General features: G+C 45.8%; 1 protein-coding gene across 1 annotated transcript in view; it reads left to right on the top strand.

Annotated features, from left to right (window-relative positions):
- The window catches only part of ATP6V1B1 (ATPase H+ transporting V1 subunit B1), a 71,739-nt gene that overhangs the window by 31,014 nt on the left and 13,867 nt on the right, over positions 1-26,858 (top strand). Inside the window, exons 3-4 of the mRNA XM_018560470.1 lie at positions 7,214-7,312; positions 11,253-11,346. Of these exons, the coding sequence (XP_018415972.1) occupies positions 7,214-7,312; positions 11,253-11,346 (193 nt within the window). The remainder of the gene's footprint in view (positions 1-7,213; positions 7,313-11,252; positions 11,347-26,858) is intronic.

The following is a 26,858-nucleotide window of genomic DNA, read 5'->3' as shown; positions in this document are numbered from 1 at the left end:
ATCTTTTTACATTTATTTTTATAAAATAATTTTGCTGATAATTTTTTTTAATGATGGCATATTTTTGCTGTTTTTACCTTTACATCAGATAAATATAATAAATGTTAAATTTCAATGTCCCATCAGTATATTGTTAGTAATATCAAATCCATGCATTTACTGTTAAAAAAAACCCAATGTTAAGTAATAAATAGATTTAAACAATAAATGTAATAAAACAAATACATATACTATAACAATCTATGTGTCCAATTCTCTATGTGACCATTATAAGAAGTGCATTGTGAAATTGTAGCCAAAGCCAAAACTTTCTTTTCAGTTTTGGAGGAAGAGCTGAACCATCAATTTTTATTGCTGCCCCTACTGGGGAGATTCACCCCTCTATTTTATTTTTGTACATTTCTATTTCTATTTTATTCTGGTGACCACTGTCACTGAGATGGGAAGTTATGGGAATTTTAGAACTTTACAGTTGTCACCAGAATAGGTGAGAAGGAATCTCTCAAAAACCACAGGTTTAAAGCCTTCCCTGCTCTATCCAAAATCAAGAAACAAAAACGACTTTAAATACAGTTTAGCTATCTAATAATAAATACAGTTTAGCTATCTAATAACAAATACAGTTTAGCTATCTAATAATAAAATACAGTTTAGCTATCTATTAATACTGACAAAAAAAAATAATAATCACAAGTTGAATAATTGTACGCATATTAATTTTTGTGTTTTGTGAATATGGATGAGAGACATTAAAAGTTTATGCCCCTGAAATGCTGGCAAAAAATCAGGAGAGTTCAGCAAAATTTTGCCATTTTTGAGAAATAAATTGGAGTCAAAGGGAAAGGTGAAACTACGGTAGTGCGGTAGTGAAATATGATTTATAAATGGCTCCGGAGGGATATGGAGGGATAAGGGACTGTCCTGGACGTGTTTTATAATTTAACGGGACAATACGCAAATGACAATCAAATACACAGAAAATGAAAAAAAAAAAAAGATGAATAAATAATAAAATTATATAAACACCAAACTCAGGAGCTAAATCTTAAAAATACATTCATGTACCTTAACTAATAACAAAAATGTATCTTATTTGTGTATCACTCGGCTGTAGATCCTCAAATCATCTCTGAATCGGTGCTGACACTGTCCTTCCTTCTGGAGGGGGGCTACTTTTGTTCCCCATGGTTCCTGTGTGTGTGTTGTAAAGTAGTCACCGCGCCAAACTCGCTTCTGTGATGGACTACAATCTCAATACAAATTAGTAAACTAAAAGTAAGATTGTAGTCCATCAGGGGAGCGAGCTTGGAGCGGTGACTACTTTACAACACACACAGGGACCATGGGGAACAGAAGTAGCCCCCTCCAGAAGGAAGGACAGTGTCAGCACCAATTCAGAGATGATTGGAGGATCTACAGCCGAGTGATACACAAATAAGATACATTTCTGTTAATAGTTGAGGTACTTGAATGTATTCTTAAGATTTAACTCCTGAGTTTAGTGTCACTTTAATTAACCTAAATACATCCTCCGAGAAAACAAACAAAAAAACAAAACACATACCCTGTAAATAAAATTGTTTTTAAAGTAACTTTTGCATAAACAACTCAATAAGCAAAATGTAGGGATTCTGTTTTGCCAAAATCTACAATTTTGCACCAAATGAATTTTGCCAAATTTAATGCACTCCTCCCTAGTTAGGTGACCATGACATTTGGACATTTGTGATGTTTAAATGATGTATATGTAAAGTGCGTTCTAGCTGGCACTTAGGATAATTACAGTACATAGAACATGGTAGAAAATGAGATTTGGGGATTACAAGAACAAGGCAGAAAAAAAACAAGAAAAACATTGTGTAGTAATATATTTATTTATTTATCTGCTTTATTTTTCCCACATTATTTGAATATATATATATCTATATCAGAAAAATTGCTACCACACTAACTGTAATTCTCCCTTTCTGACATGCTCCATAGCCGCATACCAATGGGTTAGGCTCCACTCCCTCTACACTTTGTACACTGACACAGAATTGTCCAGATATATATATATTTAAGTGAACCCAGGAACAAAAATGAAATATGTTGCCGCTTGCCAGTCCTTAGATATGGTGGCTGCATTCATTTTCTTTATTTTGGATTTTTACTTTTTTTTTTAAATAGTACTCCCCCCAGTAACAAACTTCCTGTCTGTGGGTGGCTAAATGCAAACCTCCACTGTATCTATGGAGGCAGCCATGGTTGTCACCCTAGGCTGCTATCCTGATTTCAGCTAAGATGTATAAAAAAACAAAACGGAGTATTGTAGAATGCGATGATACCTTTCTCATTGCATACTACAATACTCCGTTTTGTTTTTTTATACATGTTTTTTTATACATTACATTATACATTACATTATATTTTTTTATACATTTTATACATTTTTTATACATACATACATTTTTTTATACATTACATTATAGTGTAATGTAAATGGGTAAGCCGCATTAGTCCAGTAGAGAAGATGTATAAAAAAACAAAACGGAGTATTGTAGAATGCGATGATACCTTTCTCATTGCATACTACAATACTCCGTTTTGTTTTTTTATACATCTTCTCTACTGGACTAATGCGGCTTACCCATTTACATTACACTATATATATATATATATATAGTGTAATGTAAATGGGTAAGCCGCATTAGTCCAGTAGAGAAGATGTATAAAAAAACAAAACGGAGTATTGTAGAATGCGATGATACCTTTCTCATTGCATACTACAATACTCCGTTTTGTTTTTTTATACATCTTCTCTACTGGACTAATGCGGCTTACCCATTTACATTACACTATATATATATATATATAGTGTAATGTAAATGGGTAAGCCGCATTAGTCCAGTAGAGAAGATGTATAAAAAAACAAAACGGAGTATTGTAGAATGCGATGATACCTTTCTCATTGCATACTACAATACTCCGTTTTGTTTTTTTATACATCTTCTCTACTGGACTAATGCGGCTTACCCATTTACATTACACTATATATATATATATATACTGTATATGAATTCTTTAATATATAATGGAAGAAATATAACATTGTTATTTCAGTTCAATTCACAGGAAGTGACTAGTATTTTATGTACTTGCGGAAAATGTTCTGCTGCTGGAAAATGATAACTAATGAGGCCACCACGTTTTAGGATGGGTAAGCTGCAATATGTAACATGAAATCAGGGCGAAGACATAATGCAGGTATTGTCTATAAATAGGTCCCTGACGTAGGCAGAGCCTGTATACGGCCCGGCAGGCCGGAGGGGACAGGCCGGCTTGGACAGTCTCCAGCCACATCCAGGTTCTAACCTTAGTCTCGGCCGGCGCTGCCAATAAAAACACCAACAATATCATTGGAATTAAGTAGCACAGCCATGATGGCGCTGCACCAATTAGTAATCTTATTAAACAGACTCTGGCCGTAGGGAAACAAAGGTTACGATTCAGCTGTAGTTATACAACACGGAGCAGATTACGGGGACTTCAGGAGAATTAAGCGGAGCGTTAGAGAATGGCGGCATTGGGGGTCGGGGATCAACGGTATGCGTCCAAGTAGATTACAGATTCCGAGGTGGACATTGCGTAAAGGTAAATGTAACCACCTGGACTAAGGGGACCCTGCGCCTGGGCTTGGAGAATAAAAGTCCCATAATCCTGCCTACGTCTTGGACTACGAGCGAGCAGCATTCCACCTGCTGAGCTCCTCCTTCTGCTCTTCTGTAAACCTGTTAAAGAGGACCCGTCACAACTGAATCTGAGTGCTCGGACTCATAGCTGTATAGCATTAAACCCGAACTCCAGGCACACAGCTAAATATGCATTTGTAATACATATGGCATATGGGAGCGGTTTTACCTGCCAATAGATTTGTATTTCTTTCCATCCAGTCCTGAGATTTACACAGCTATAGCTAGGGTTGCCACCTTTTCTTCAAGCGCAACTTGAACACTCTAGCGACATGCGAACATTTTTTGGGGAGAATGAGTGGCGGTTTATTCACATGTTAATAGTGCCAACTATTCATATGTAAATATCACAGTTGAGACTATTTTCAGTGGGGGGCCAGTAGCCCCTATCCTAATTTTGGTTGCCCCTGTCTGCCTGACATCTTGTGTCCGGGATTCAGCTGCCATGAAACCCGGACACAGCATTCAAAACCTGGACTGTCCGTGTGACTCCTGGACAGGTGGCAACCCTAGCTATAGCTCTGTCTGGCAGTGCAGGAAACCTGATCTGCTACAGGATTGTCCCTTCCTTAGCCGGTGACTGGACAGTGAAAGGAGAAGCAGCACAGTGATCTCAGCTCTCTGTCACTCTACTCTCTCCTCCTATCAGCAGCACACTTGATTGGCACCTTGTGCCCTTTCTTTCCGCCCCAGTCTGGGCTCTGCTCTACAGGGGTTTAAAGAGGCTGATACCAAGTCAATTCAGGAACTTGGTAATGATGTATTAATGAATACAGAGCTGCATTCATTTGTGTCTGCTATATCCAGGGCCGGATTTCCCACAAGGCCAACAAGGGCCCTGCCTCGGGGCAGCAGGGAGTAGAGGGGCAGCAGGGGTGTGGAATTCCTATCTCCCAATGCTCAGGACATGCAGTTCCGGGCACTGGGTGGGTAATTGTTTTCTACATTTAGCCCTGCTTTGGCGAAGCAAAGGTAAATGTAGAGCGGGGAAGCCGCCGCTTGTTTTGTACAAGTGATCTTGGTGATGTCGCGGAGATCACTTGTATGCAGCCTGCATACAGAGGGGCGCATTGAGGAACCTGGTCTTGGGGCAGCAGAGAGACTAAATCCGGCCCTGGCCATATCTGCCCGGAGTTCAGCTTCAAAGGGACCCTGTCAGGACACAAATATATTAGAATGTGGTGCCATTCATTTTCAATAAGTGTACAGAACGCCCCTGTTGGCAGCATGCCGCAATGCATGATATGCGCTGTAGTAAAATAGAATGGAGCGGAGGGAATTTTTTCCTCCAATGGGGGGCCCATTTGCAATGACTGGGCTGCAGTAATGCAGCCCAATAACACATGATAAAGTGCAATACACAGTTATTGCAAAGAGCCCTGGTGTGCATGGACCCTAAAGGGTCAACAGTCACTGTTTCTTAGAAAAAGCTGTCCTAAAAGCGCCTAAAACTGATATTATATTTATGATATTTCACCCACTAACCCTTTATATCTCTATGACATCCTGGCATGAAGACCTCCCCACCTGCAGCCACTATGAGGGACCATCTTTCTTGGAGTTTTCACCTATGGTATGACAATACTGCAGGAGTATTGAGACTCTAACACACCATGAGGAGGGATACTCAGTGATAGTGGTTGAATAGTCGATTACTCTGACAAGGGGGATCTTGAAAATGGAGCCCCAAAATGGTAAACAGATCCAAAGAGTGATTTGGCTCACCAGCCTCCATAACTGAACTGCCTTTGCGTGTGCTGGCCCTTTAAGACACACAAATATTAAATGCACTAATTCTCAGCATACGTCCACCTTTTGTAGTAATACGTAGCGCTATTGTAGCTTTAATGACGATGAAATTGGACTTTAATCCTCTTACACCGTATGTACAGGTGCACTGCTGGCTGTAACAAAAGTCTCAGAATTCAACTCAGCCGGGGCCTAAATCCTATTTTCTCTTGAGCAGACTCTCAACGGCATTATATAAATACATATATATAGTATATAAAGTATATACGCCATATAGTTAAATGTTTATAGACACCCGGCCATTCATCCATGAACTTTTTGGGTATCCTATATTAAAAACATGAAAATTAATATTAGGTTGGCCCTGCTATGTGGCTATAACAGCCTCCACTCTCCTGAGAAGGCTTTCCACACGATTTTGAAGTGTGTCTGTGGGAATTCTGTCCAACCAGCCAGAAGACCATTTGTGAGGTCAGGTAATAATGTTGGGCAAGAAGACCCCACTCACAATCAGCATTCCAAATCATTCCACAGATGTTCAGTAGGGTTGAGGAGGTCACAGCTCTGTGCACGCCACTTGAGTTCCTTCACACCAAACTCCTCAAACCATGACTGGCTTTGCTGGAAGAGAACAGGTCCTCCCCAAACTGTTATCAAAAGGTTAGCATGGCTGCTCAGCTGCACAATGTGTGCAGTGTGCCTGTCTTTCCCTTTCCTGCTAGAGCGTCCCAGGCCGCTAAGAACCAGGCGCCGAAATGTGTAAGGGCCTTACACATCTCCTCGCCCAACTCTTAGCAACTTGCGAATCTCTGGCCAGCATCCCGCCCAGCTCCTGGCAACCAGTAACATTACTGGTTGCCAGGAGCTGGTTGGGACTCCAGCCAGAGCATACCAGGCTGCTTAGAGCCCAACCAAGAGGTGCAGAGCCTGCCGAGGGCAGCACCACTTTCCTGTCTGGTGGTGCTGTCTACTCTACTCCGCTCCTGCATGCTCCACCATAACCACCCCCCTTCGCCCGCCCACCTCAAGCAGCAAAAAGTCTAGGGACACCACTGACCTTTCACTGGAGACACCAAAGTCAATAATTTGGAGGAGGTCCACATAGATTTGGCTATATGGTATATGTGTGTAAACAGATAGAGAGATAGAACATGCAACTTGCAATATTATCCTGGCCCCTTTAGATCCTCCTCCTCTCCTTTAGATCAGCTAGCAACGGTTGAATATACCTAAAATGTGGCCAAATGTACTACATTTTTCTTCGGCTATAGCACTCAAAAACACATTGTGTTGAATAATTCTCCATTATTAAAGTATTGATCCACCAAACACTGGAATAGGTTCTTATGTATAACAGGGACTCTGATGGTTAAAGTTCTACTCTTGGATTTTTAGCCCCACCCACCAGCTGAAAAATTACAAATGATTTCACTCTCTCTGTTGGACATTTCAATTATGGAAATGTTTGGAAACTTCTACTGGAGTGAGATTCCCCTGCGTCACTGCGTGGGAAGGGGGCACTGCTAGGATCTCTGTTGAGGAGTTCTTGCTGTTGAGGAGATATAGAAAGCCAAGGAGTGATTTGGTCCACCAGCCCCTAACAATAATTTAGACCAGCTTTGGTTGGACTGACCTTTTTACTATGATCATAGGCAGGGGTTTCCGTATGTACGGAAGAGTTTTGTACTTAATCCTTACTCTTACTGACTATTTCTCTTCTTACTGTCTTGCAGTATGCTCAGTATGCTGAGATTGTGAACTTCACTCTACCAGATGGCACAGTCCGAAGCGGACAAGTTCTGGAGGTCTCTGGTACCAAGGCCATAGTCCAGGTAAGTTCTTTATTGTTTGTCTATGTCAAGTTCTTCTACCCATTCTTATTCCACCTGTTGTATCTTAGCTCCCTTTTTTCTTTTCTCCACAACCCACATCTTTTTCTTGCTCCAGCTCTACTAGTTCCACCTCCAACCCTGTAAACCACACCTTCCCACTGCTGCATCTTCACAAGCACCACCACCTCCGGCACTGCACTAGCCAGGCCACCTCATAAGCTCCATCTTCACTATGTGACTTACCTGGAGTACCTAAACTAGCCTTGCCCCATATTTTTTTTTTACTTCTCTCAAGTAGGCTAATCTCTTCTATGTGTCACTTTAGATTCCTTCATTGTCACTAACCACACATCCTTCCTGCTTAATGACTTCAAGATATAACTCTTCCATGCTCCTCTTTCTCTAGCCACACCTCCTACCTATTCCAGTTCCAGCTTCCTCTATATGTCTTTGAGCCCCTTGCTCCCTGTTTTTCCCCTTCTAGCAGCTCCTTTTTTCTAGCTCCTTCTACCCCCTCTTTCATTTCCATAAACCTAATACTTTTCCATCTTGTCTAACTCTATATTCTCTCCAAACCATCTTCATTGCCCCAATTTCCTTCCTCATTCTTGGGTCTAACTTCTTCTTGCTCTAACATTAGTAACTTTAACCCATCTCCACTAACTCCCATTTCTCTGAGATATCTTCACTGGACCAAACTCCTCCCTGATCCATCTCCCCTGGACCTTTTTTATTTCTGTTCCATCATCACTAACAACAAATCTATCCTGCGTCATCTCCTCTCTGCTCAGTGTCTTCCCTGTTCCATCATACCTATCTAAACTGGCTACCTCCTTCCTCTACACTGTCCATCATCACTGTCTCTACCCCATCCATGCTCCATCACCACTGTCCCTAAAACCTCTCTGCTCCATCATCACTGTCTCTAGTCCCACCACGCTCCATCACCACTGGTCCATCTCCTCTGGCCAGCTCCTTTTTGCTCCATCTCCTCTGTCCCTATGCTGTCACCTCTGGCTCAATTCCTTTGGCTCCATTTCCACTGGGCCAATCTCCCCCCTGCTCTATCTCCCAGCTCCTTTCGTCTTCATATTCTGTCCCTACTCCTCCTGCTCTATCTACTTTGATCAGACTTCTCTTTGACCCATTTTCTCTGATCCTATTTCTTCTCTGCTCCCTTCTTCATCTCCTTAGATACTAACTCATCCCTGTTCCATTTGCTCTGGCCCTATCTCTTCACTGCTCCATCTTCCCTGGCCCTTTCTCCTCCTCTCTTTCATGTCCTCTGGTTTCTGTCTTCTCCTTGCTTCATCTTCTTTGGCTAAGCTTCTCCTTGCTACTCTTCTCCGGCCATACCCCCTCTCAACTCTCTCGCCACTGGTCCTAGCTTCTTCCTGCCCCATTTCCTCTGGCCCTCATGCCTCCTTGCTCCATCTTCTTTGGCCCTAAGGCCTCTCTGCCCTATTTCCTATGGCCTTGTCTTCTTTTTTCTTCATTTCATCTGGCCCTAGCTCCTCATTGGTCTATCTACCTAGCCCCTACTCCCTCCCTAGTCTTCTCTTCTCTGGTCCTAGTTCCTCCCTGTTCCATCCCCTCTGTTCCTACCACTCTGCCGCCCCCCCGCCCCCTTCCCGATTCGTGTCCTTGCCATTTTATCACTGCACACATACTTGCCTACAGGGAGACTAGCTATCACAGGCTGTGTGATATTAATCTTAATGTACCATAAAAAGGTTAAACTTCTCCTATTGACAAGTAACCATAGATGTAGCCCCACGAGAGAGAACTATTGGGTATATTATATCTGCAGCTTCTGCTATGCTCAGCCTAACCCAGCCATCTACAAATCAAAAAACCTATAGAGTAATGAATGTCCATGCTGGAACTCGTAGTTCCACATCAGCTGTCCCAGTCTCCTGCTCTTGTCTATGATAGGTAGCTTGCACTGGTGACCTGTGCACAACCTCTCTTGGCAATCCGCCAAACCTTCCCTGGCTTAATCCCAGCGAGACCTTTGCACAGCCTCGCTAATCCCATTAGAGAGTCAGCCTCGGAGCCGAGCGGGCAGGAGCAGCTTAGGATGAGTCACACACTGAACCACAGAACATTCCTCGCTCAGCCCGGGCACACGAATCTCAAATATTGTAGATATCAATTTTTCAGTTATTTCCCAAATATATTCTACTGTTATCCCAGCCATAGTAAAGAGTACCTGTCTCTCAACCGCACTGCCGGCAGTCTTATTGCTGTTTCAACAGGTTATTGAGAAAATTACGCTTGTCCATGGAGTACTAGGTGGACTCAATGTTATCACAGCAGAAATTGCACTCTGATAATACCTTCCGTATCACATCGAAATGTTCTACCACTAAAACCCAAATATTTCAACAACAACAAAAAAAAAATCACAGCCAAAAACTCCTGATACCTTCACTGCAACTTTCTGGCAGATTTGATTTGTAATGCCGGAAATATTAGGCAGCTCTTACCACAAAATGAATATAATCGGAGCTGTGACATTTTCTTTTGTTCCTTGTTTGGCCCAAGTTCAAAGGGCCAGACCACCCAAAAGTGACGATTTAATTCTAGGAGGTGTCTGGAGGACTCCCTGCCATAGTAGTTTCTCTTCACCTGGGAGTTCTGGGGGTTCCTGCCCACCTTTGGGTGTTCAGACCCGGGACCTCAGCACAGGGATCATGGGAGCTCCTCATAATGGGCACAGCAGGTCTTCAGACCAGGGACCCCAGCACAGGGATGGTGGGAGCTCCTCATAATGGGCACAGCAGGTCTTCAGACCCAGGACCTCAGCACAGGGATGGTGGGAGCTCCTCATAACGGGCACAGCAGGTGTACAGACCCCGGACCTCAGGACAGGTATAGTGAGAGCGCCTCATAATGGGTACAGCAGGTGTACAGACCCGGGACCTCAGCACAGGGATGGTGGCAGCTCCTCATAATAGGCATGGCGGGTACACAGACCCGGTAAATCAGTGCAGGCATGGTGGGAGCCCCTCATAATGGGCACATCAGGTGTATAGACACAGAAGCTCAGTGCCAGAGGGTGGGAGCCCCTCATAATGGGCACAGCAGGTGTACAGGTCTGGGAACTCAGTTTAGGGATGGTGGGAGCCCCTCATAATAGGCAAAGCAATGCTGCAGAGCTGGGAACGCATTGCAGAAATGGTTGGAGCTCCTCATAATGAGCACAGCAGGTGTAACGACCTGGGAACTTAGTTTGTGGGTTGTAGGGGCCCCTCATAATTGGCATTTCAGGTATATAGACTCAGGAGCTCAGTGCAAGGATGGTGGGAGCTCCTCATAATGAGCACAGCAGGTGTATAGATACAGGAGCTCGGTCTGGGGATGGTGGGAACCCCACATAATAGACACAGCAAATGCACAGACCCGGGAACTCAGCAAAGGGGAGGTGGGAGCTCCTCATAATGGGCACAGCACATGCATAGATCTTAGAACTCAGTGTAGGGATGGTGGGAGCCTCTCATAATGGCCGCTGCAAGTTGTGCAGACCTGGGAACTTAGGACAGGGATGGTGGGAGTCCCTCATAAAGGGCACAGCAGGAACTCTCCAACATCCACCAAGAAATGAAATATCACTCTTGGGTGGACTCGTATTCCAGTGAGGTCAGTGCCGGCCTAACAATAAAGAAGAAGGGTTAAGTCAGCCAACGCACACACAAAAGGCCCGCTAAACCGAGCATTAACCCCTTCACAGCCATCCCCAGCCCCCCCAATCACCTTTAAAAGCCTCCCGACAGCCTCGAGGTCCGGTGTGTGAATGAGAGGAGCAGGTCCCCCCCTTCCTTCCCCAATCCACACACATTATCCCCTGCTTTCATTCGGTCCTGACTTTACTCCTGCCGTGTCTGCTCTAATCCTCACTAATTGCCAGTAATTGGGCTCTTGCCCCGGGTCTCTGCAGGTGTTTGAAGGGACATCTGGGATTGATGCCAAGAAAACAACTTGTGAATTCACGGGGGACATCCTGAGGACACCTGTTTCAGAGGACATGCTGGGTATGTTGGACCAGAGTTAATGCCAAGATGTGACTTCCGAGATAAAGAACCTTGCCGATGTATCGGAAATAAGAACTGTCTGTAGCCACCGGCCAGCAATCAGATTGAGGCCGCGCAAATATGTGTGAATAATGGACTGCAGCCGCACCACAATGCACACCACAGACTTGCACTATTTCTAGTCACGGTGCGCTAAAATCAATGGCACCGCAAAGCACCATTTCCAGCATTACCGTGCATTGCGGTAACAGCCGTTTTATGGCACATAACCGTCCAAATAGAGCCATAGAGCTTATTCACACCGTAGTGCATGCAATAATGTGCGTTACATCCCACACATGCATTGTATACGTGTGCTGCTGTGCATTATATCCATTAGATGTAAACCACATCACTGAAACAGGGGTAGGTACCCTCGGCACTCCAGCTGCTGTGGACTGGAGTCAAGTCGCATGAGGCTATGCAGGACTCTGACAGCCACAGGCATGACTCCCAGCTGGAGTTAGGGTTGCCACCTGTCCCGGATTCACCTGGACAGTCCGGGTTTTGAGTCCTGTATGTGCTGTTTCCGGGCTTCAGGGCAGCTGAAACTCAGACGCAGCACACACAGGTGAATCCGGGACAGGTGGCAACCCTATGGCCTGGTTCACACCTGGGCGTTTTACAGCGCGTTCCTACGCTCTGTAAAACGCTCAACATGTGAAAACCAATGATTGCCTATGGGCATGGTTCCCACCTGGGCGTTTTACAGCGCGTAGGAACGCGCTGCAAAACGCCCTACGCCAAAAGAATTACAGGAGATTCTTTGGGGCATATTTGCCGCGCGTTTCCATTGGAAAACAGCCAGGCAGCCCTCGGAAACGCGCGTTTTTTTAAACCGCGAATTGCGGTAAAAACGCACAGCACGAAACGCGCGACAAACGCGCATATTCGATACGCCTAGGTGTGAACCGAGCCTAACTGGAGTGCCATGGTTGCTTACCCTGTTCTAAAATCTCATATAGGCTTCATCAACCCGTTAAGGTGGAGTATGAAAGAAACCTTAAAGGAGAACTATGACATGAGTGATTTCCACTCACCTCATAGTTCTAGCCGACCTGTGACAATGAGACTGTCATAGGTCGGCTCAGTAGATCGGGAGGTGAGCGAACACATACCAGGTTCGCTCACCTCTCGATCCTGTCACGGCTCCTGTCTTTCGTGACAGGGGGAGGGGCTTGATTCCCCTCTCTGATCTGCCAGCGCTGACTGGCGGAACGGACAGGGGAGGGGGCGGGTACAGCTGGCTCTGCCTCTAGATAGGCAGAGCCAGCTGTCACTCACGTAGCTGGGCGGATCCCGTCATCTAAGTCGGGATCCGCTCCGGCTGCGGCGTCCAAGCGCACCGGGAGAACACGTGGTTTTAGCATGTATATGCGCGCTTAAACGCATGGGAAGAAAACATGGAACACATGTTGCCGAATTTGATTCATTATTATCTAGTACAGGTATTTATACCAGGGACGTGCAGAAAGGGGAGGCGGGAGGGGCAGAGACTCACCTAGTATTATGGAGGAAAAAGTTGTCAGCTTCAAGTCTGAAGCTGACAGCTTTCTATCCATTCAGTGCGGCTTGTTACAGGTTACACAGCATGAAAATCCTCCCCGCTGTGTAACCTGTCATGGACGGAGCGCTGCCTGGTAATTACAGGCAGTGCTGCATCCGGCTTTTGACAGGTAGTTAAAGGAGAACTATGGGGTCAGGGCTTTTCCCCATAGTTCTCCTTAGGGTAACGGGAGGACACAAACTAGCGTCCTCCCGTCACCCTAAGCTCAGTATATAGGGAGCTACAGCTCGCGGTATACTGAGACACCGCAGCTGAAGCGGATGCGGACAATTATGTCTGGATCCGCCCAGCTGCGTGAGTGACAGCTGGCTCTGCCTATCTAGAGGCACTGAGCCGACCTGTGACAGTCTCATTGTCACAGGTCGGCTAGAACTATGAGGATGAGTGAAAAGCACTCACCTCATAGTTCTCCTTTAACTACAGGCAGCGCTGCATCTGGATTTTGACGGGTAGTTAGGTTACACAGCAGCGGGCTTCCCCACTGCTTTGTGTAACCTAACTTGGTGAGGCAAGAGCTGTCACAGCCTCTACTCTGTGTTAGTGGCGTGGGCTCTGTGGATGGCTTGGACCAATGGCAAAGCACCATTGGTCCATGCAGTCCAACAGGAGTCCAACAGGTCCAACAGGGGCGGGGCTTCGGCGGGACGTGCTGGGGAATACCTCACCAGGAACACGAGGTACCGCACGTCACTGATTTATAGAGCGCCAACAATTTACACAGCGCTTTACATAGTGCACATTCACATCAGTCCCTGCGCTCACCGAGCTTACAATCTGAGGTCCCTCTCTCACATACATAGGAGGGCCAATTTTAGAGAAGAGCCAAAAAAAGAGCCAAAAAACCTTCCAGCATGTCTTTGGAGTGTGGGAGGAAAACCCGCACAAGCACAGGAAGGACTACGCCACTGTGCAGCTCCATTGCACTACTTTCCCGAATTTGACCTACGTGCAGGAACCCATTGAGATCAATGGGAGCATGCTGCAAACACAAGAAGAAAAAAAATTCCCACCTATGTAACTGCAACGCGTGTTCTCGGTCACGCAATGGTGTGAATGGGGACTGGTGAATGGTAACTGAACCCTCTCTATTTGTCCTGGAGACGGTTATTACTGAGAGTGAAAAAAATCCCAATTTGTGGTTGTCACCAGAGCAGGAATAGATGGGAAATCCTCCAATGGGGACACTAGTTCTGACCACACGGGAACTCCCTTGCTTCCCAATGTTACTATTGGACAGGAAATGAAGGGCTATCTCACACAATGGGATACAGATGGCAAAAAAGTTAACGGGGGGCTATAACCCTCCCTTATTTTATCTGAAGCTAGGAAAAAATCTGGCTTCATTTCTACCTTATGAGAGATTTGCCATCACTTCCTGTGCCGAATCCACTTCCTGTGGCTGTAATTGTTGACCTTCTTCAAATGTTAGTTGCCTGGCTGTCCCTGGCTTATATACGTTAAGAAATAAATGTAATGTAATTTAATACTGAATAGTGACCTCTAGATAGAGCTGAGGAGCATCAAATGTAATGTAATACTGAATAGTGACCTCTAGATAGAGCTGAGTAGCATCAAATGTAATGTAATAATATACTGAATAATGGCCACTAGATGAAGCTGAGCAGCATCAAATGTAATGTAATACTGAATAGTGACCTCTAGATAGAGCTGAGGAGCATCAAATGTAATGTAATACTGAATAGTGACCTCTAGATAGAGCTGAGGAGCATCAAATGTAATGTAATACTGAATAGTGACCTCTAGATAGAGCTGAGGAGCATCAAATGTAATGTAATACTGAATAGTGACCTCTAGATAGAGCTGAGGAGCATCAAATGTAATGTAATACTGAATAGTGACCTCTAGATAGAGCTGAGGAGCATCAAATGTAATGTAATACTGAATAGTGACCTCTAGATAGAGCTGAGGAGCATCAAATGTAATGTAATACTGAATAGTGACCTCTAGATAGAGCTGAGGAGCATCAAATGTAATGTAATACTGAATAGTGACCTCTAGATAGAGCTGAGGAGCATCAAATGTAATGTAATACTGAATAGTGACCTCTAGATAGAGCTGAGGAGCATCAAATGTAATGTAATACTGAATAGTGACCTCTAGATAGAGCTGAGGAGCATCAAATGTAATGTAATACTGAATAGTGACCTCTAGATAGAGCTGAGGAGCATCAAATGTAATGTAATACTGAATAGTGACCTCTAGATAGAGCTGAGGAGCATCAAATGTAATGTAATACTGAATAGTGACCTCTAGATAGAGCTGAGGAGCATCAAATGTAATGTAATACTGAATAGTGACCTCTAGATAGAGCTGAGGAGCATCAAATGTAATGTAATACTGAATAGTGACCTCTAGATAGAGCTGAGGAGCATCAAATGTAATGTAATACTGAATAGTGACCTCTAGATAGAGCTGAGGAGCATCAAATGTAATGTAATACTGAATAGTGACCTCTAGATAGAGCTGAGGAGCATCAAATGTAATGTAATACTGAATAGTGACCTCTAGATAGAGCTGAGGAGCATCAAATGTAATGTAATACTGAATAGTGACCTCTAGATAGAGCTGAGGAGCATCAAATGTAATGTAATACTGAATAGTGACCTCTAGATAGAGCTGAGGAGCATCAAATGTAATGTAATACTGAATAGTGACCTCTAGATAGAGCTGAGGAGCATCAAATGTAATGTAATACTGAATAGTGACCTCTAGATAGAGCTGAGGAGCATCAAATGTAATGTAATACTGAATAGTGACCTCTAGATAGAGCTGAGGAGCATCAAATGTAATGTAATACTGAATAGTGACCTCTAGATAGAGCTGAGGAGCATCAAATGTAATGTAATACTGAATAGTGACCTCTAGATAGAGCTGAGGAGCATCAAATGTAATGTAATACTGAATAGTGACCTCTAGATAGAGCTGAGGAGCATCAAATGTAATGTAATACTGAATAGTGACCTCTAGATAGAGCTGAGGAGCATCAAATGTAATGTAATACTGAATAGTGACCTCTAGATAGAGCTGAGGAGCATCAAATGTAATGTAATACTGAATAGTGACCTCTAGATAGAGCTGAGGAGCATCAAATGTAATGTAATACTGAATAGTGACCTCTAGATAGAGCTGAGGAGCATCAAATGTAATGTAATACTGAATAGTGACCTCTAGATAGAGCTGAGGAGCATCAAATGTAATGTAATACTGAATAGTGACCTCTAGATAGAGCTGAGGAGCATCAAATGTAATGTAATACTGAATAGTGACCTCTAGATAGAGCTGAGGAGCATCAAATGTAATGTAATACTGAATAGTGACCTCTAGATAGAGCTGAGGAGCATCAAATGTAATGTAATACTGAATAGTGACCTCTAGATAGAGCTGAGGAGCATCAAATGTAATGTAATACTGAATAGTGACCTCTAGATAGAGCTGAGGAGCATCAAATGTAATGTAATACTGAATAGTGACCTCTAGATAGAGCTGAGGAGCATCAAATGTAATGTAATACTGAATAGTGACCTCTAGATAGAGCTGAGGAGCATCAAATGTAATGTAATACTGAATAGTGACCTCTAGATAGAGCTGAGGAGCATCAAATGTAATGTAATACTGAATAGTGACCTCTAGATAGAGCTGAGGAGCATCAAATGTAATGTAATACTGAATAGTGACCTCTAGATAGAGCTGAGGAGCATCAAATGTAATGTAATACTGAATAGTGACCTCTAGATAGAGCTGAGGAGCATCAAATGTAATGTAATACTGAATAGTGACCTCTAGATAGAGCTGAGGAGCATCAAATGTAATGTAATACTGAATAGTGACCTCTAGATAGAGCTGAGGAGCATCAAATGTAATGTAATACTGAATAGTGACCTCTAGATAGAGCTGAGGAGCATCAAATGTAATGTAATACTGAATAGTGACCTCTAGATAGAGCTGAGGAGCATCAAATGTAATGTAATACTGAATAGTGACCTCTAGATAGAGCTGAGGAGCATCAAATGTAATGTAATACTGAATAGTGACCTCTAGATAGAGCTGAGGAGCATCAAATGTAATGTAATACTGAATAGTGACCTCTAGATAGAGCTGAGGAGCATCAAATGTAATGTAATACTGAATAGTGACCTCTAGATAGAGCTGAGGAGCATCAAATGTAATGTAATACTGAATAGTGACCTCTAGATAGAGCTGAGGAGCATCAAATGTAATGTAATACTGAATAGTGACCTCTAGATAGAGCTGAGGAGCATCAAATGTAATGTAATACTGAATAGTGACCTCTAGATAGAGCTGAGGAGCATCAAATGTAATGTAATACTGAATAGTGACCTCTAGATAGAGCTGAGGAGCATCAAATGTAATGTAATACTGAATAGTGACCAGTAGATGGAGCTGAGCAGCATCAAATGTAATGTAATACAGAATATTGACCACTGGATGGAGCTGAGGAGCATCAAATGTAATGTAATGTAACATGGAATAATGACCACTGAATGGAGATGAGGAGCATTAAATGTACATAATATAATACTGAATAATGACCACTAGACGGAGCTGAGGAACATAAGAAATACTTCCCATGCTCCTCAGATCCATCTAGAGGTCATAACGCGGTATTATATTACATTCAGCCTGAAAAGAAAACATACTAAAAACAGTGATTTTTTTTTTTGCCTCTATTCACACACCACGAATGATCAGAGAGATTCACGGGGTGAATGGCTCTGCATATTGTTTATAAATAGACTTCTTTGGGGGGGGGGAAACAAACAATTTTCCAGCCACATTTGGGGTGTGCAACCCCATCACACATTTTTGATGCACCGTGTGAATGTGCATCAAAGTGCACACATTGACGCGTGTCCACCCAGCGCGAAGGTGTGGACCCTGACTTAAAGTCTGCAAGAATACATTCTTAACATGTAACAATATACAGCAACGGTATCTTTTTGCAAAACAGCTCCACCATCTTCACATTAAAAAGTTGTCCTTGAGCTCCAGTCCAGTGACTTTGCCTAGGCTGGAATGATGTCATCAGTATGCTGCAGGCAGGAGGAAGCATGTCCTCAGTCTCCTCTTCCCTGGTGATCAGACTGTATATTGTAACTTTGTAGCCAGTCACAAGATCTGTGTCAGACATGGACACAGGCACCAGGATTCAGTGGCGTCACAAGGGTGGTGCGGCCTGCACCCGGTGTGTCACCATTGCAGGGGTGACACCAAAATGACTGACAGTCATTTTGGTGTCACCCCCTTTCTAAAAAGTTGGCCACTCGGTCATGGACCGAGAGCCCGACAGTGTCGGGAGAGTGTCTATCTCTGCCGGCGTCTATCACCAAGATGGCCGCCGGCAGTGCATCAATCAGATGGTCGCGCACACACGCGATGACGACCTTCGACCTCGAGACACCCCTGCCTGGATTTACATAAATGCGTCATCTCTGAGCCGATATCTCAGCCCAGGAAGTAGATGGTGACCCTGGGTGATGCCTGAATGAAGATGGCGCCGTTCTTCTGAAGAGAAAAGCGGATGAAGATATTATCAGGGTGAGTCATGTGACCTCGGTGAGAGATAATAAATCCCGGGAACACTGACACATATATCTGATGTCTGCTTTACCTCTGCGGCATCCTAAATATCTGTCCTGGGTGGAGCGATCCTTTAATTGGTCACACCGGCTCCGTTATCGATATTGACGGCCATACTGCGCGACGAGCGCGAGCGACTCTCCCACCATTGTGCCGTGGGTTCAGCAGAAGAATTGCCAGGTGCGCCAAGCCGCCATGAATCCCGACACCCCGGGACAGCGCGGAGAGGAAAGACCTGGACAGATGCTGCTATCCCTCAGTCCATCGCCATTCGCCCCCCGCCCCCCCCCCTGAAAAAAAAAGAGCCTTAATTAGTTTCACAACATTAGCCGAAAACATTGTAATGAATAAAAAAATAAGCCATTCAGCTCCCCTCGGTGGCGGGGGGGGGGGAGGAAGTGGGGGGAAGGGGACGACGACTTGCCTTTGTGGGGCGCTAATGGCGTCTTTAAATAAAGTGAATTACAGGCCGGCAGGGAGGCTGTTAATTAGGTTGGAGATTTCGGAGCGTACGAGCTTAATGAGAACCCGCCAGTTTTTTATTTCTGGCCCATTCATGACGGGGGCCGTGCTCTCATATGGAAGTCGGGGCGAGCAGATGAGGAGGGACAACAGAGGGAGGGATGTGGACCTTTTATCTGCATCTGATGAGGACTGAAGAACTGCTGATGTATAAAAGCACTGCTTAGTTCATCGGGCCCTTACAAGGGCCCACTTAGGGCGGATGTGGACCCTTTGGGCACTACGGTGCGCCCCATTGGGGAAACTAGTATCTCGCCACGGTGCATCAGACTCCGAGCACTGAAATATATAATATGTGAATAAATTCCCCCGATAGCCACAAAGGATATCACTCCACCAAATGCCTGGGCAAACCTGGATGTTACCTTGGAAAAGTAGTAGTGACATCATCACTGGGCTGTACACAGCATGTGCAGAGCTGTGGGAGGGGCCTGCTAAGGAAACTACAGGAGGGGGCGGAGACAAGACCAGTCACCCTGCACAAGGAGAGAAAACAGCTGTGGGAAGTCTTTATTACAGGAGGGGGCGGAGACAAGACCAAGTCACCCTGTACAAGGAGAGAGAGCGGCAGTGAGTGGCCTTCATTACAGGAGGGGGCGGAGACAAGACCAGTCACCCTGCACAAGGAGAGAGAGCAACAGTGACCGGTCTTTATTACAGGAGGGGGCGGAGACAAGACCAGTCACCCTGCACAAGGAGAGAGAGCGGCAGTGAGCGGTCTTTATTACAGGAGGGGGCGGAGACAAGACCAGTCACCCTGCACAAGGAGAGAGAGCAGCAGTGGAGTTCTCTCTTCATTTTTCGGTATTGATTTTTGTTGGATTCTGCACATTTATGAAGCCGCATTCGCAGTCATTATGAAGCACACAAGTCCTGGTCTATATTTATCACATTCTCCAGGATGGTATTGATGGCGAATGTGACATTGGCGCGGCCGGGTCCTGTTTTGGTGGTATAGTCGGGGCGAATGTTCCTGGTTTCGTCTTCTGATGGCCCATTATAAAGTTATAAAGTTGGGAGACGAGGTGTTATATAAGAGGCAGCAGAGTGTGCGGAGGGCACAGCGCCATCTGCTGGTCATGGAGGGAGCTGACCTCTGTCATCACTCTATAGACTCTTATGAATCTTTCCTCTGCAGCAGCGCCATCTGGTGGTCATACTGCGGTACAGCTAATCGTCAGTCCTGAAGAAGAGGCCAGGGGAGGAGGCTATGGATGGATACTGTCCTGAGGAACAGACATTCAGGGCCGTCAGCTCTACTGATATAGGGGGCCCCAAGTGTGGCCCCTGATATCACCAAAGGGCCACACATAGCATTCAGGGCGATGTAATGCAACAGAAAGCTTTCAGAGACTGCTTTCACATCCAACAAAGACTACGGACATGCTACAAGTGATGGTTAGAGAGTGCAGGCATTGAATAGGAGATGGTCAGAGACCGCAGGCATGGAACAAGAGATGGTCAGAGGAGATGGTCAGAGATTGCATACATGGATGGGGAGATGGTCAGAGACTGCAGGCATGGAACAAGAGATGGTCAGAGATTGCAGACATGGAACAGAAGATGGTCAGAGACTGTAGACTTGTAACAGGACATGGTCAGAGACTGCAGCCATGGATTAGGAAATGGTCGGAGAATGCAGACATGTGATAGGAAATGGTCAGAGACTGCAGGCATGGAACAGGAGATGGTCAAAGGGTGTAGACATTTAGCAGGAGATGGTCAGAGACTGCAAACATGCTACAAGAGATGGTCAGAGAGTGCAGAAATGCTGTAAAAAATTTGTAAGAGACTGCAGGCATGCTACAAGAGATGGTCAGAGACTGCATGCATGCTACAAGAGATGGTCAGAGACTGCAGGCATGCTGCAAGAGATGGTCAGAGACTGCAGGCATGCTACAAGAGATGGTCAGAGACTGCAGGCATGCTGCAAGAGATGGTCAGAGACTGCAGGCATGCTGCAAGAGATGGTCAGAGAGTGCAGAAATGCGAACAAGAGATGGTCAGAGACTGCATGCATGCTACAAGAGATGGTCAGAGACTGCATGCATGCTACAAGAGATGGTCAGAGACTGCAGGCATGCTGCAAGAGATGGTCAGAGACTGCTGGCATGCTGCAAGAGATGGTCAGAGACTGCAGGCATGCTGCAAGAGATGGTCAGAGAGTGTAGACATGATATGCCCCTGTGTGTGTGTGTGTGTGTGTTTATTGTGCGTCGAGGCATGAGAAAAAGTTGTGCGTTTTCCCAGCCAGGTTTGGGGTGCCATTAACAAGTCATGACACTGCCGGTGCGTTGCACTTTTTTGACACGTTCAGTGAGCGTGCGTCATTGTGCGTTTTGCAGACATTTACAGAACACAAAGGTGTGAACGGGGACTGCAGTTCAGGAAGTTGTGAGGTCCCTTTGCTGTAAGCTCAGCTGCCATCTTCCTCCGTCTCCTCTCCGCAAATCTGAGAACAGAACTGAGATCAAAACATTTTAGTTTTAGTTTTGGATGGAGTGAGGGAAGGTTATGACCCCTGCCAGCTTTTTTGCTATCTGTGTCCCATTGGGGAGATTTCCCTTCACTTCCTGTCCGATAGCCACAACAGGAAGTGAGAGGAAATTCCTGGAAACTAGTGTCCCCATTGGAAGATTTCCCATCTGTTCCTGTTCTGGTGACAACTCAAAATTTGGTGATTTTGTTTCAGTCATAACGGTCACCAGGACAAATATAGAGGGGAATCTCCCTGACGGGGACGCAGACAGCAATACAAACCTGACAGGGATTCTCAACCTTCTTGACTCCATCCAAAGCTAAAAGAAAGACGTTTGGGCTTCATTTGCAATTGGAGTCTTCCTGTGGGTGGAAGTCCGGCTCCTGCTGCAGGTTTCATAGAAGTCTGATGCTGTGGTCAGATCTCTGCCCCCATCTCCTGCTGGCCAATCACAATGCACATGACCCCAGGCTCTGTTTTATGATTGGCCAGGCGGGGGGGTTTTTCGGGCTTGTGGTGTTGTGGCTGGGGGGGGGGGGGGGGGGGGGGGGGGGGGGGTGAGCGGTGGTGGTGTGACCACGGTCGCTCTAGGTGAACTGTAGACTCATGCCCTGTTGTGTCTATGAAGAATGGGATTTTATAACCCAGAGCTGAGGGAAGTCCCTCCCCCATCTTTTCCTCGTTGTCACAGATGACGTCTGATATACACCAGATCACTGAATGCAGCACGGGTGTAGGGCGACATCTCCTGTATCATATCTACACTCTCCTACCATCTCTTGTAACATGTCTGTAGACTCTGACCATCTCCTGCTACATGACTACGCTGTCTTTCCCATCCACTGAAGGACACAAGAATTCAGGTACAGTCCTCCTGTAGGTGGCAGTATAACTCGATGGTATCTGAGATCCTGTGTCCACATCCATTGAGTGGCACTGGAATTCAGATAGAATCCACCTGTAGGTGGCAGTATAACCCGATGGTATCTGAGATCCTGTGTCCACATCCATTGAGTGGCACTGGAATTCAGATAGAATCCACCTGTAGGTGGCAGTATAACCAGATGGTATCTGAGATCCTGTGTCCACATCCATTGAGTGGCACTGGAATTCAGGTACAGTCCTCCTGTAGGTGGCAGTATAACTCGATGGTATCTGAGATCCTGTGTCCACATCCATTGAGGGGCACTGGAATTCAGATAGAATCCACCTGCAGGTGGCAGTATAACCCGATGGTATCTGAATTCCTGTGTCCCGCAATGGATTTCAATGAATGGATTTGATGGTAAGCACAGATATCTTATCATTGTTGCTGTATAAGTGGAATTTTTTCATGCAGACTTGTAAAGTTCCTGAAAGGTCCACATAAGAAACATAAGAAATTAAAACCTCTGCACATCCCCCCTTAAATCACATTTCATTCAGAGTCCGTGTCTCGTGCCCGGAGGGCCATGACACCGTTGTCCTGGGGGAGCTGAATAGGTGCCCCGGGCGGCTTGATCTATATTTTTTCATCCTTGATCCCTTTAAATGTCTGTCCTCCTTCCCTCTCGGACTCGGCGATACACGAGGCAGGAGCACAAATAACACGAAGTAGCGTAAACGCCGAAGTGGCTGACAAGATTATTGACCTTTCATGGTCAGCGAGTTCCCCTCCCGATAGGGATGTGAATGTTATGAGCAGTGACAAGGAGAATCGCGCTGATTGTCCCTGAGTGCCGGGAAATGGACCTGACATTAGTCACCGGAGCGGGCTCAGGGGCGCCGCAAACCGGACTCACCGCGCCGCTGCTTCCCCCAACGCTGTTTGAAGACGTGTAGCTGTGCACAGGGAAAGGAAGGCTCCAGCCACACATGAACATTTTAGATTTAACCTGCTGGGGTGGGGGGGGGGTCAATTTTTTTTCCTAACGTTCATCTAGTGCGTATAGCTGCCGCCCTCCCGAGTCCATAGATTACCATCATGCTCATTCTTTTAGGGGGGCAATTAGCATAACTGGGAGCGTTTAGACCCGGTTCACGCTTAACCACTTGGGTGTGTTGCGGTAACACTGTGCGGTATGTCCGCTGCCCATGGAAAATGAATGGGCGGGCAACGGACCCCAAGGGGGCCAGAAATGGCGCCTGCAACTTTTTTGGGCAGTGCAATGTACCTCAGCACACCTCTGTCGGCAAGGAGTGTTGAGGTGCCATTCAAAATTAATGGCACTGCATTGCACCATTGCAAGTAGCAGTGGCGTCACAAGGGGGGTGCGGCCCGCACCCGGGTGACACCATTGGAGGGGTGACACCAAAATGACCGACAGCCATTTTGGTGTCACTCCCTCTAAAAAGTCGGGCACTCGGTCATGGACCGTGAGCCCGACAGTGTCAGGAGAGAGGAGGGGATTCGGCAGCATACCTCATCCCGTCGGGTGAACGTCCCCTCCTCTCTCTGCCGGCGTCCATCACTAAGATGGCCGCTGGCAGGTGTCACTAAGATGGCTGCGCTTGCACGATGACGTCACGGCGGGTTGTCACCCGGTCTCCGCTCCGGGTGACACCTGGTCTCGAGACGCCCCTGGCAAGAAGCATTGGGAACGCGCACATTCTAGCAAGGCAATAATGCCTAAGAAGTGGTTGAGATGGAGATTAGCTGAGGGCGTGGGGGTGGGGAGGGGGTCCACCATTGTGGCCATATACCCCCGTCTACACTCATTCAGAATGGCTGAAGGCCGTGGTCATTCTGCACCTGCGCTGCCTGGTGCTGCTTTGCTGCAATGGGTCAATGAATCCATTGTTGGAGCGCCAAATACTTGGTACATGGGAACCTGCTTCTTCAAGATGCACCAAATAATAGTTCAATTTGAAGGGTGTGAAAATAAAAATGGGACTAGTAGGGCAATTCTAAAAAACATCCCAAGAGAGACTTTTTGCCCCAAAACTCCCCCCCAAAATTCCAAGTGTGGAAATAAATTGCCTGGCGAGATCCTGCCAGTTCCCAGGTATGGTAGCTAGGGTCCTCCCATCCATTTTAATAACATGCAGCTGTGAGGGAGGGGCTTCTGTGGTAGAAAGCCTGCCTTGTGATTGGGTGGTGCAGATGCTTTGGGTGTGGCATGAAGGATGAGCCAGCTGGTTGGAGGACACGAGAATGCATTTGCTGTGCTAGGCTTGACATTAGGTGCAGATTAAAGGACACCACTTTGATTTGCTCATAAACACTCATTTATGAATGAAGCACGCAATTGCTGTTTGCAGGATTCATTCATACAGGAGCTACTGTCAGTGTTTATGATACACAGTGCAGGAGCCAGCTGTCACACTGACAGACCAACCCTGCAGATTACACCAGGAGAAACGGGTCCACAGCCACCCCACTGCAGCATCCAAGGCATTGGTCCTTCTGGCCTCTGAGTAAGCCCTGCCCTGGTGCCTGTGATTGAGTCTCTTACTGTAAGAGCCACAGAATGATTGGCCATGTTGGGCTGCAGCATGTTGGTATTCTCAAGCTGCGGGAAGCCATAGTCCTTCATTTCTGCTGGCTCCTGGATTGGACAGAAAGGCTCCTGGATTCCATATGAATTAGGCCACCTTTTGATGTACATGTTGTAGTCTTAAAGTGGGAGCTGTGCCCAAAAAAATGCAGGAAGGGGGCAAAGAACGAGTCAACAGTATTGCCGATGGTCTCCCTGCAATGATCTTTTCCCCATTAAGGACTTAACATGCCTTGTTCTGCACCAGGTCTGTGTGGAGGCGGCCATCTTTGCGGAGGCAGGGCATTGCTTCCTCATGTCACAGCCCCCAGCAAGGGGAGCAAGAAGCATTGATCAGTGCAGAAGTGACATGACAATATCTCACTCCACATCTCCTGAGACTAGCTATTAGGGGGAGCAGTGCCTTGCATCTCACACTACCGGTATACAGCTATGAGGCTGCAGGCATAGGAATGCCTAGGCATCCTCATAAGGAGGAATTCCAGACAAAAGGTATAGAAGGTATGCTTATAGAGCTGAGCCGAAGTACAGAAGGACTGATCCAACACCTGCTGATCCAACATCTGGATTGGCTGAGCCGAAGCTGCGGCAGTTCACTCGCTGCCATTCGCCCCTATTCTCATAGGAGCCGAACGGCAGTGAGTGAATAGCCGAAAAGCCGCCGAGAGGCATTTGGCTATTCTTCTCAGTATCTCCAAGGTAGCGAGCAGAATATAAAAAAATGTAAACAAAAGAAAAAAAAAAAGATAAAAAATAATTTTTTAAAATGTAAAAAAAATAAAAACAAATGTAAAAAATTCATAAAAAATGTAAAAAAAAGAGAAAAAACAGAGTGGGGTCCCCCTCCTGATCCATACCAGACCCTTTGGGTCTGGTAAGAATGTTAGGAGGTACCCCTATTTAAAAGGAAGAAAGGTGTGGGGTCCCCCCTAAAAGTCATACCAGGCCCTTTAGGTCTGGTAGGAATTTTAAGGAGGAACCCCATCCCCAAAATGGGGGGGGGGGGGGAGAAACGTCAGTTCCCCCCTAAAATTCCCAACCAGACCCTTAATCTGAGCACAGGCCTGGCAGGGCAGGAAAGCACCTTGTCCCAGTGCCGATGGGGACAAGGGCCTCTTCCCCACAAGCCCTGGTGCGTTGGTTGTGGGGGTCGGTGTGCAGGGCGGCTTATTTGCATCGGGGGTACTCCTTTAGTAAAGGAGCACCCAGATGCGGACCCCCTTGTGAAAGAGTAAGGGGTACTTGCACGCCTACGCATTCACTAAAGTGTTCAATACAAATGTAAATAAAAAGACCAGACTTTTGGAAAAAATCCTTAAATTGAATAAAAAAACAAATAGTTGACAATTCCTTTATTAATAAAAAAAATAATTAATCCGACAACCAAATCCACGGGGCGATCACGATGTCCAGCTTTGTCAACGACGACTCCTCTAAATTAAAAAAAGCCCGCCGACAGAATGAAGATTCTGACAGATGCCGGCAAAATATAAACATCACCACTAGCTCCGCCCAACTGTTTACATTTGGCCGGCACCTGTCAGAATCTTTATTCTGTCGGCAGACGTTCGGGTCGGCTGAGCCGCTCAGCTGCTGTACGGGCTATTGTGAATAGCCTGTACAGCAGCCCTTCGGGTCGGCTGAACGGAAGGATCAGCCGAAACTACAGCTAGATCCTTTCGGCTCCTTCGTGAATAACCCTCTTAGACACACATAACCTTTCTAGATGTCCCCTATGATATACTAACTCTTCCCTTTTTGAGTTCAGGCCCACTTTACGCTCTCCTAATATGGGGTGGTCCAGAGTGTA

The sequence above is a fragment of the Nanorana parkeri genome, unplaced genomic scaffold, assembly GCF_000935625.1.
Source record: "Nanorana parkeri isolate BGI_ZX_2015 unplaced genomic scaffold, ASM93562v1 scaffold456, whole genome shotgun sequence".
NCBI classification, from domain to species: Eukaryota; Metazoa; Chordata; class Amphibia; order Anura; family Dicroglossidae; genus Nanorana; species Nanorana parkeri.
This window is presented reverse-complemented; position numbering and strand designations above follow the sequence as displayed.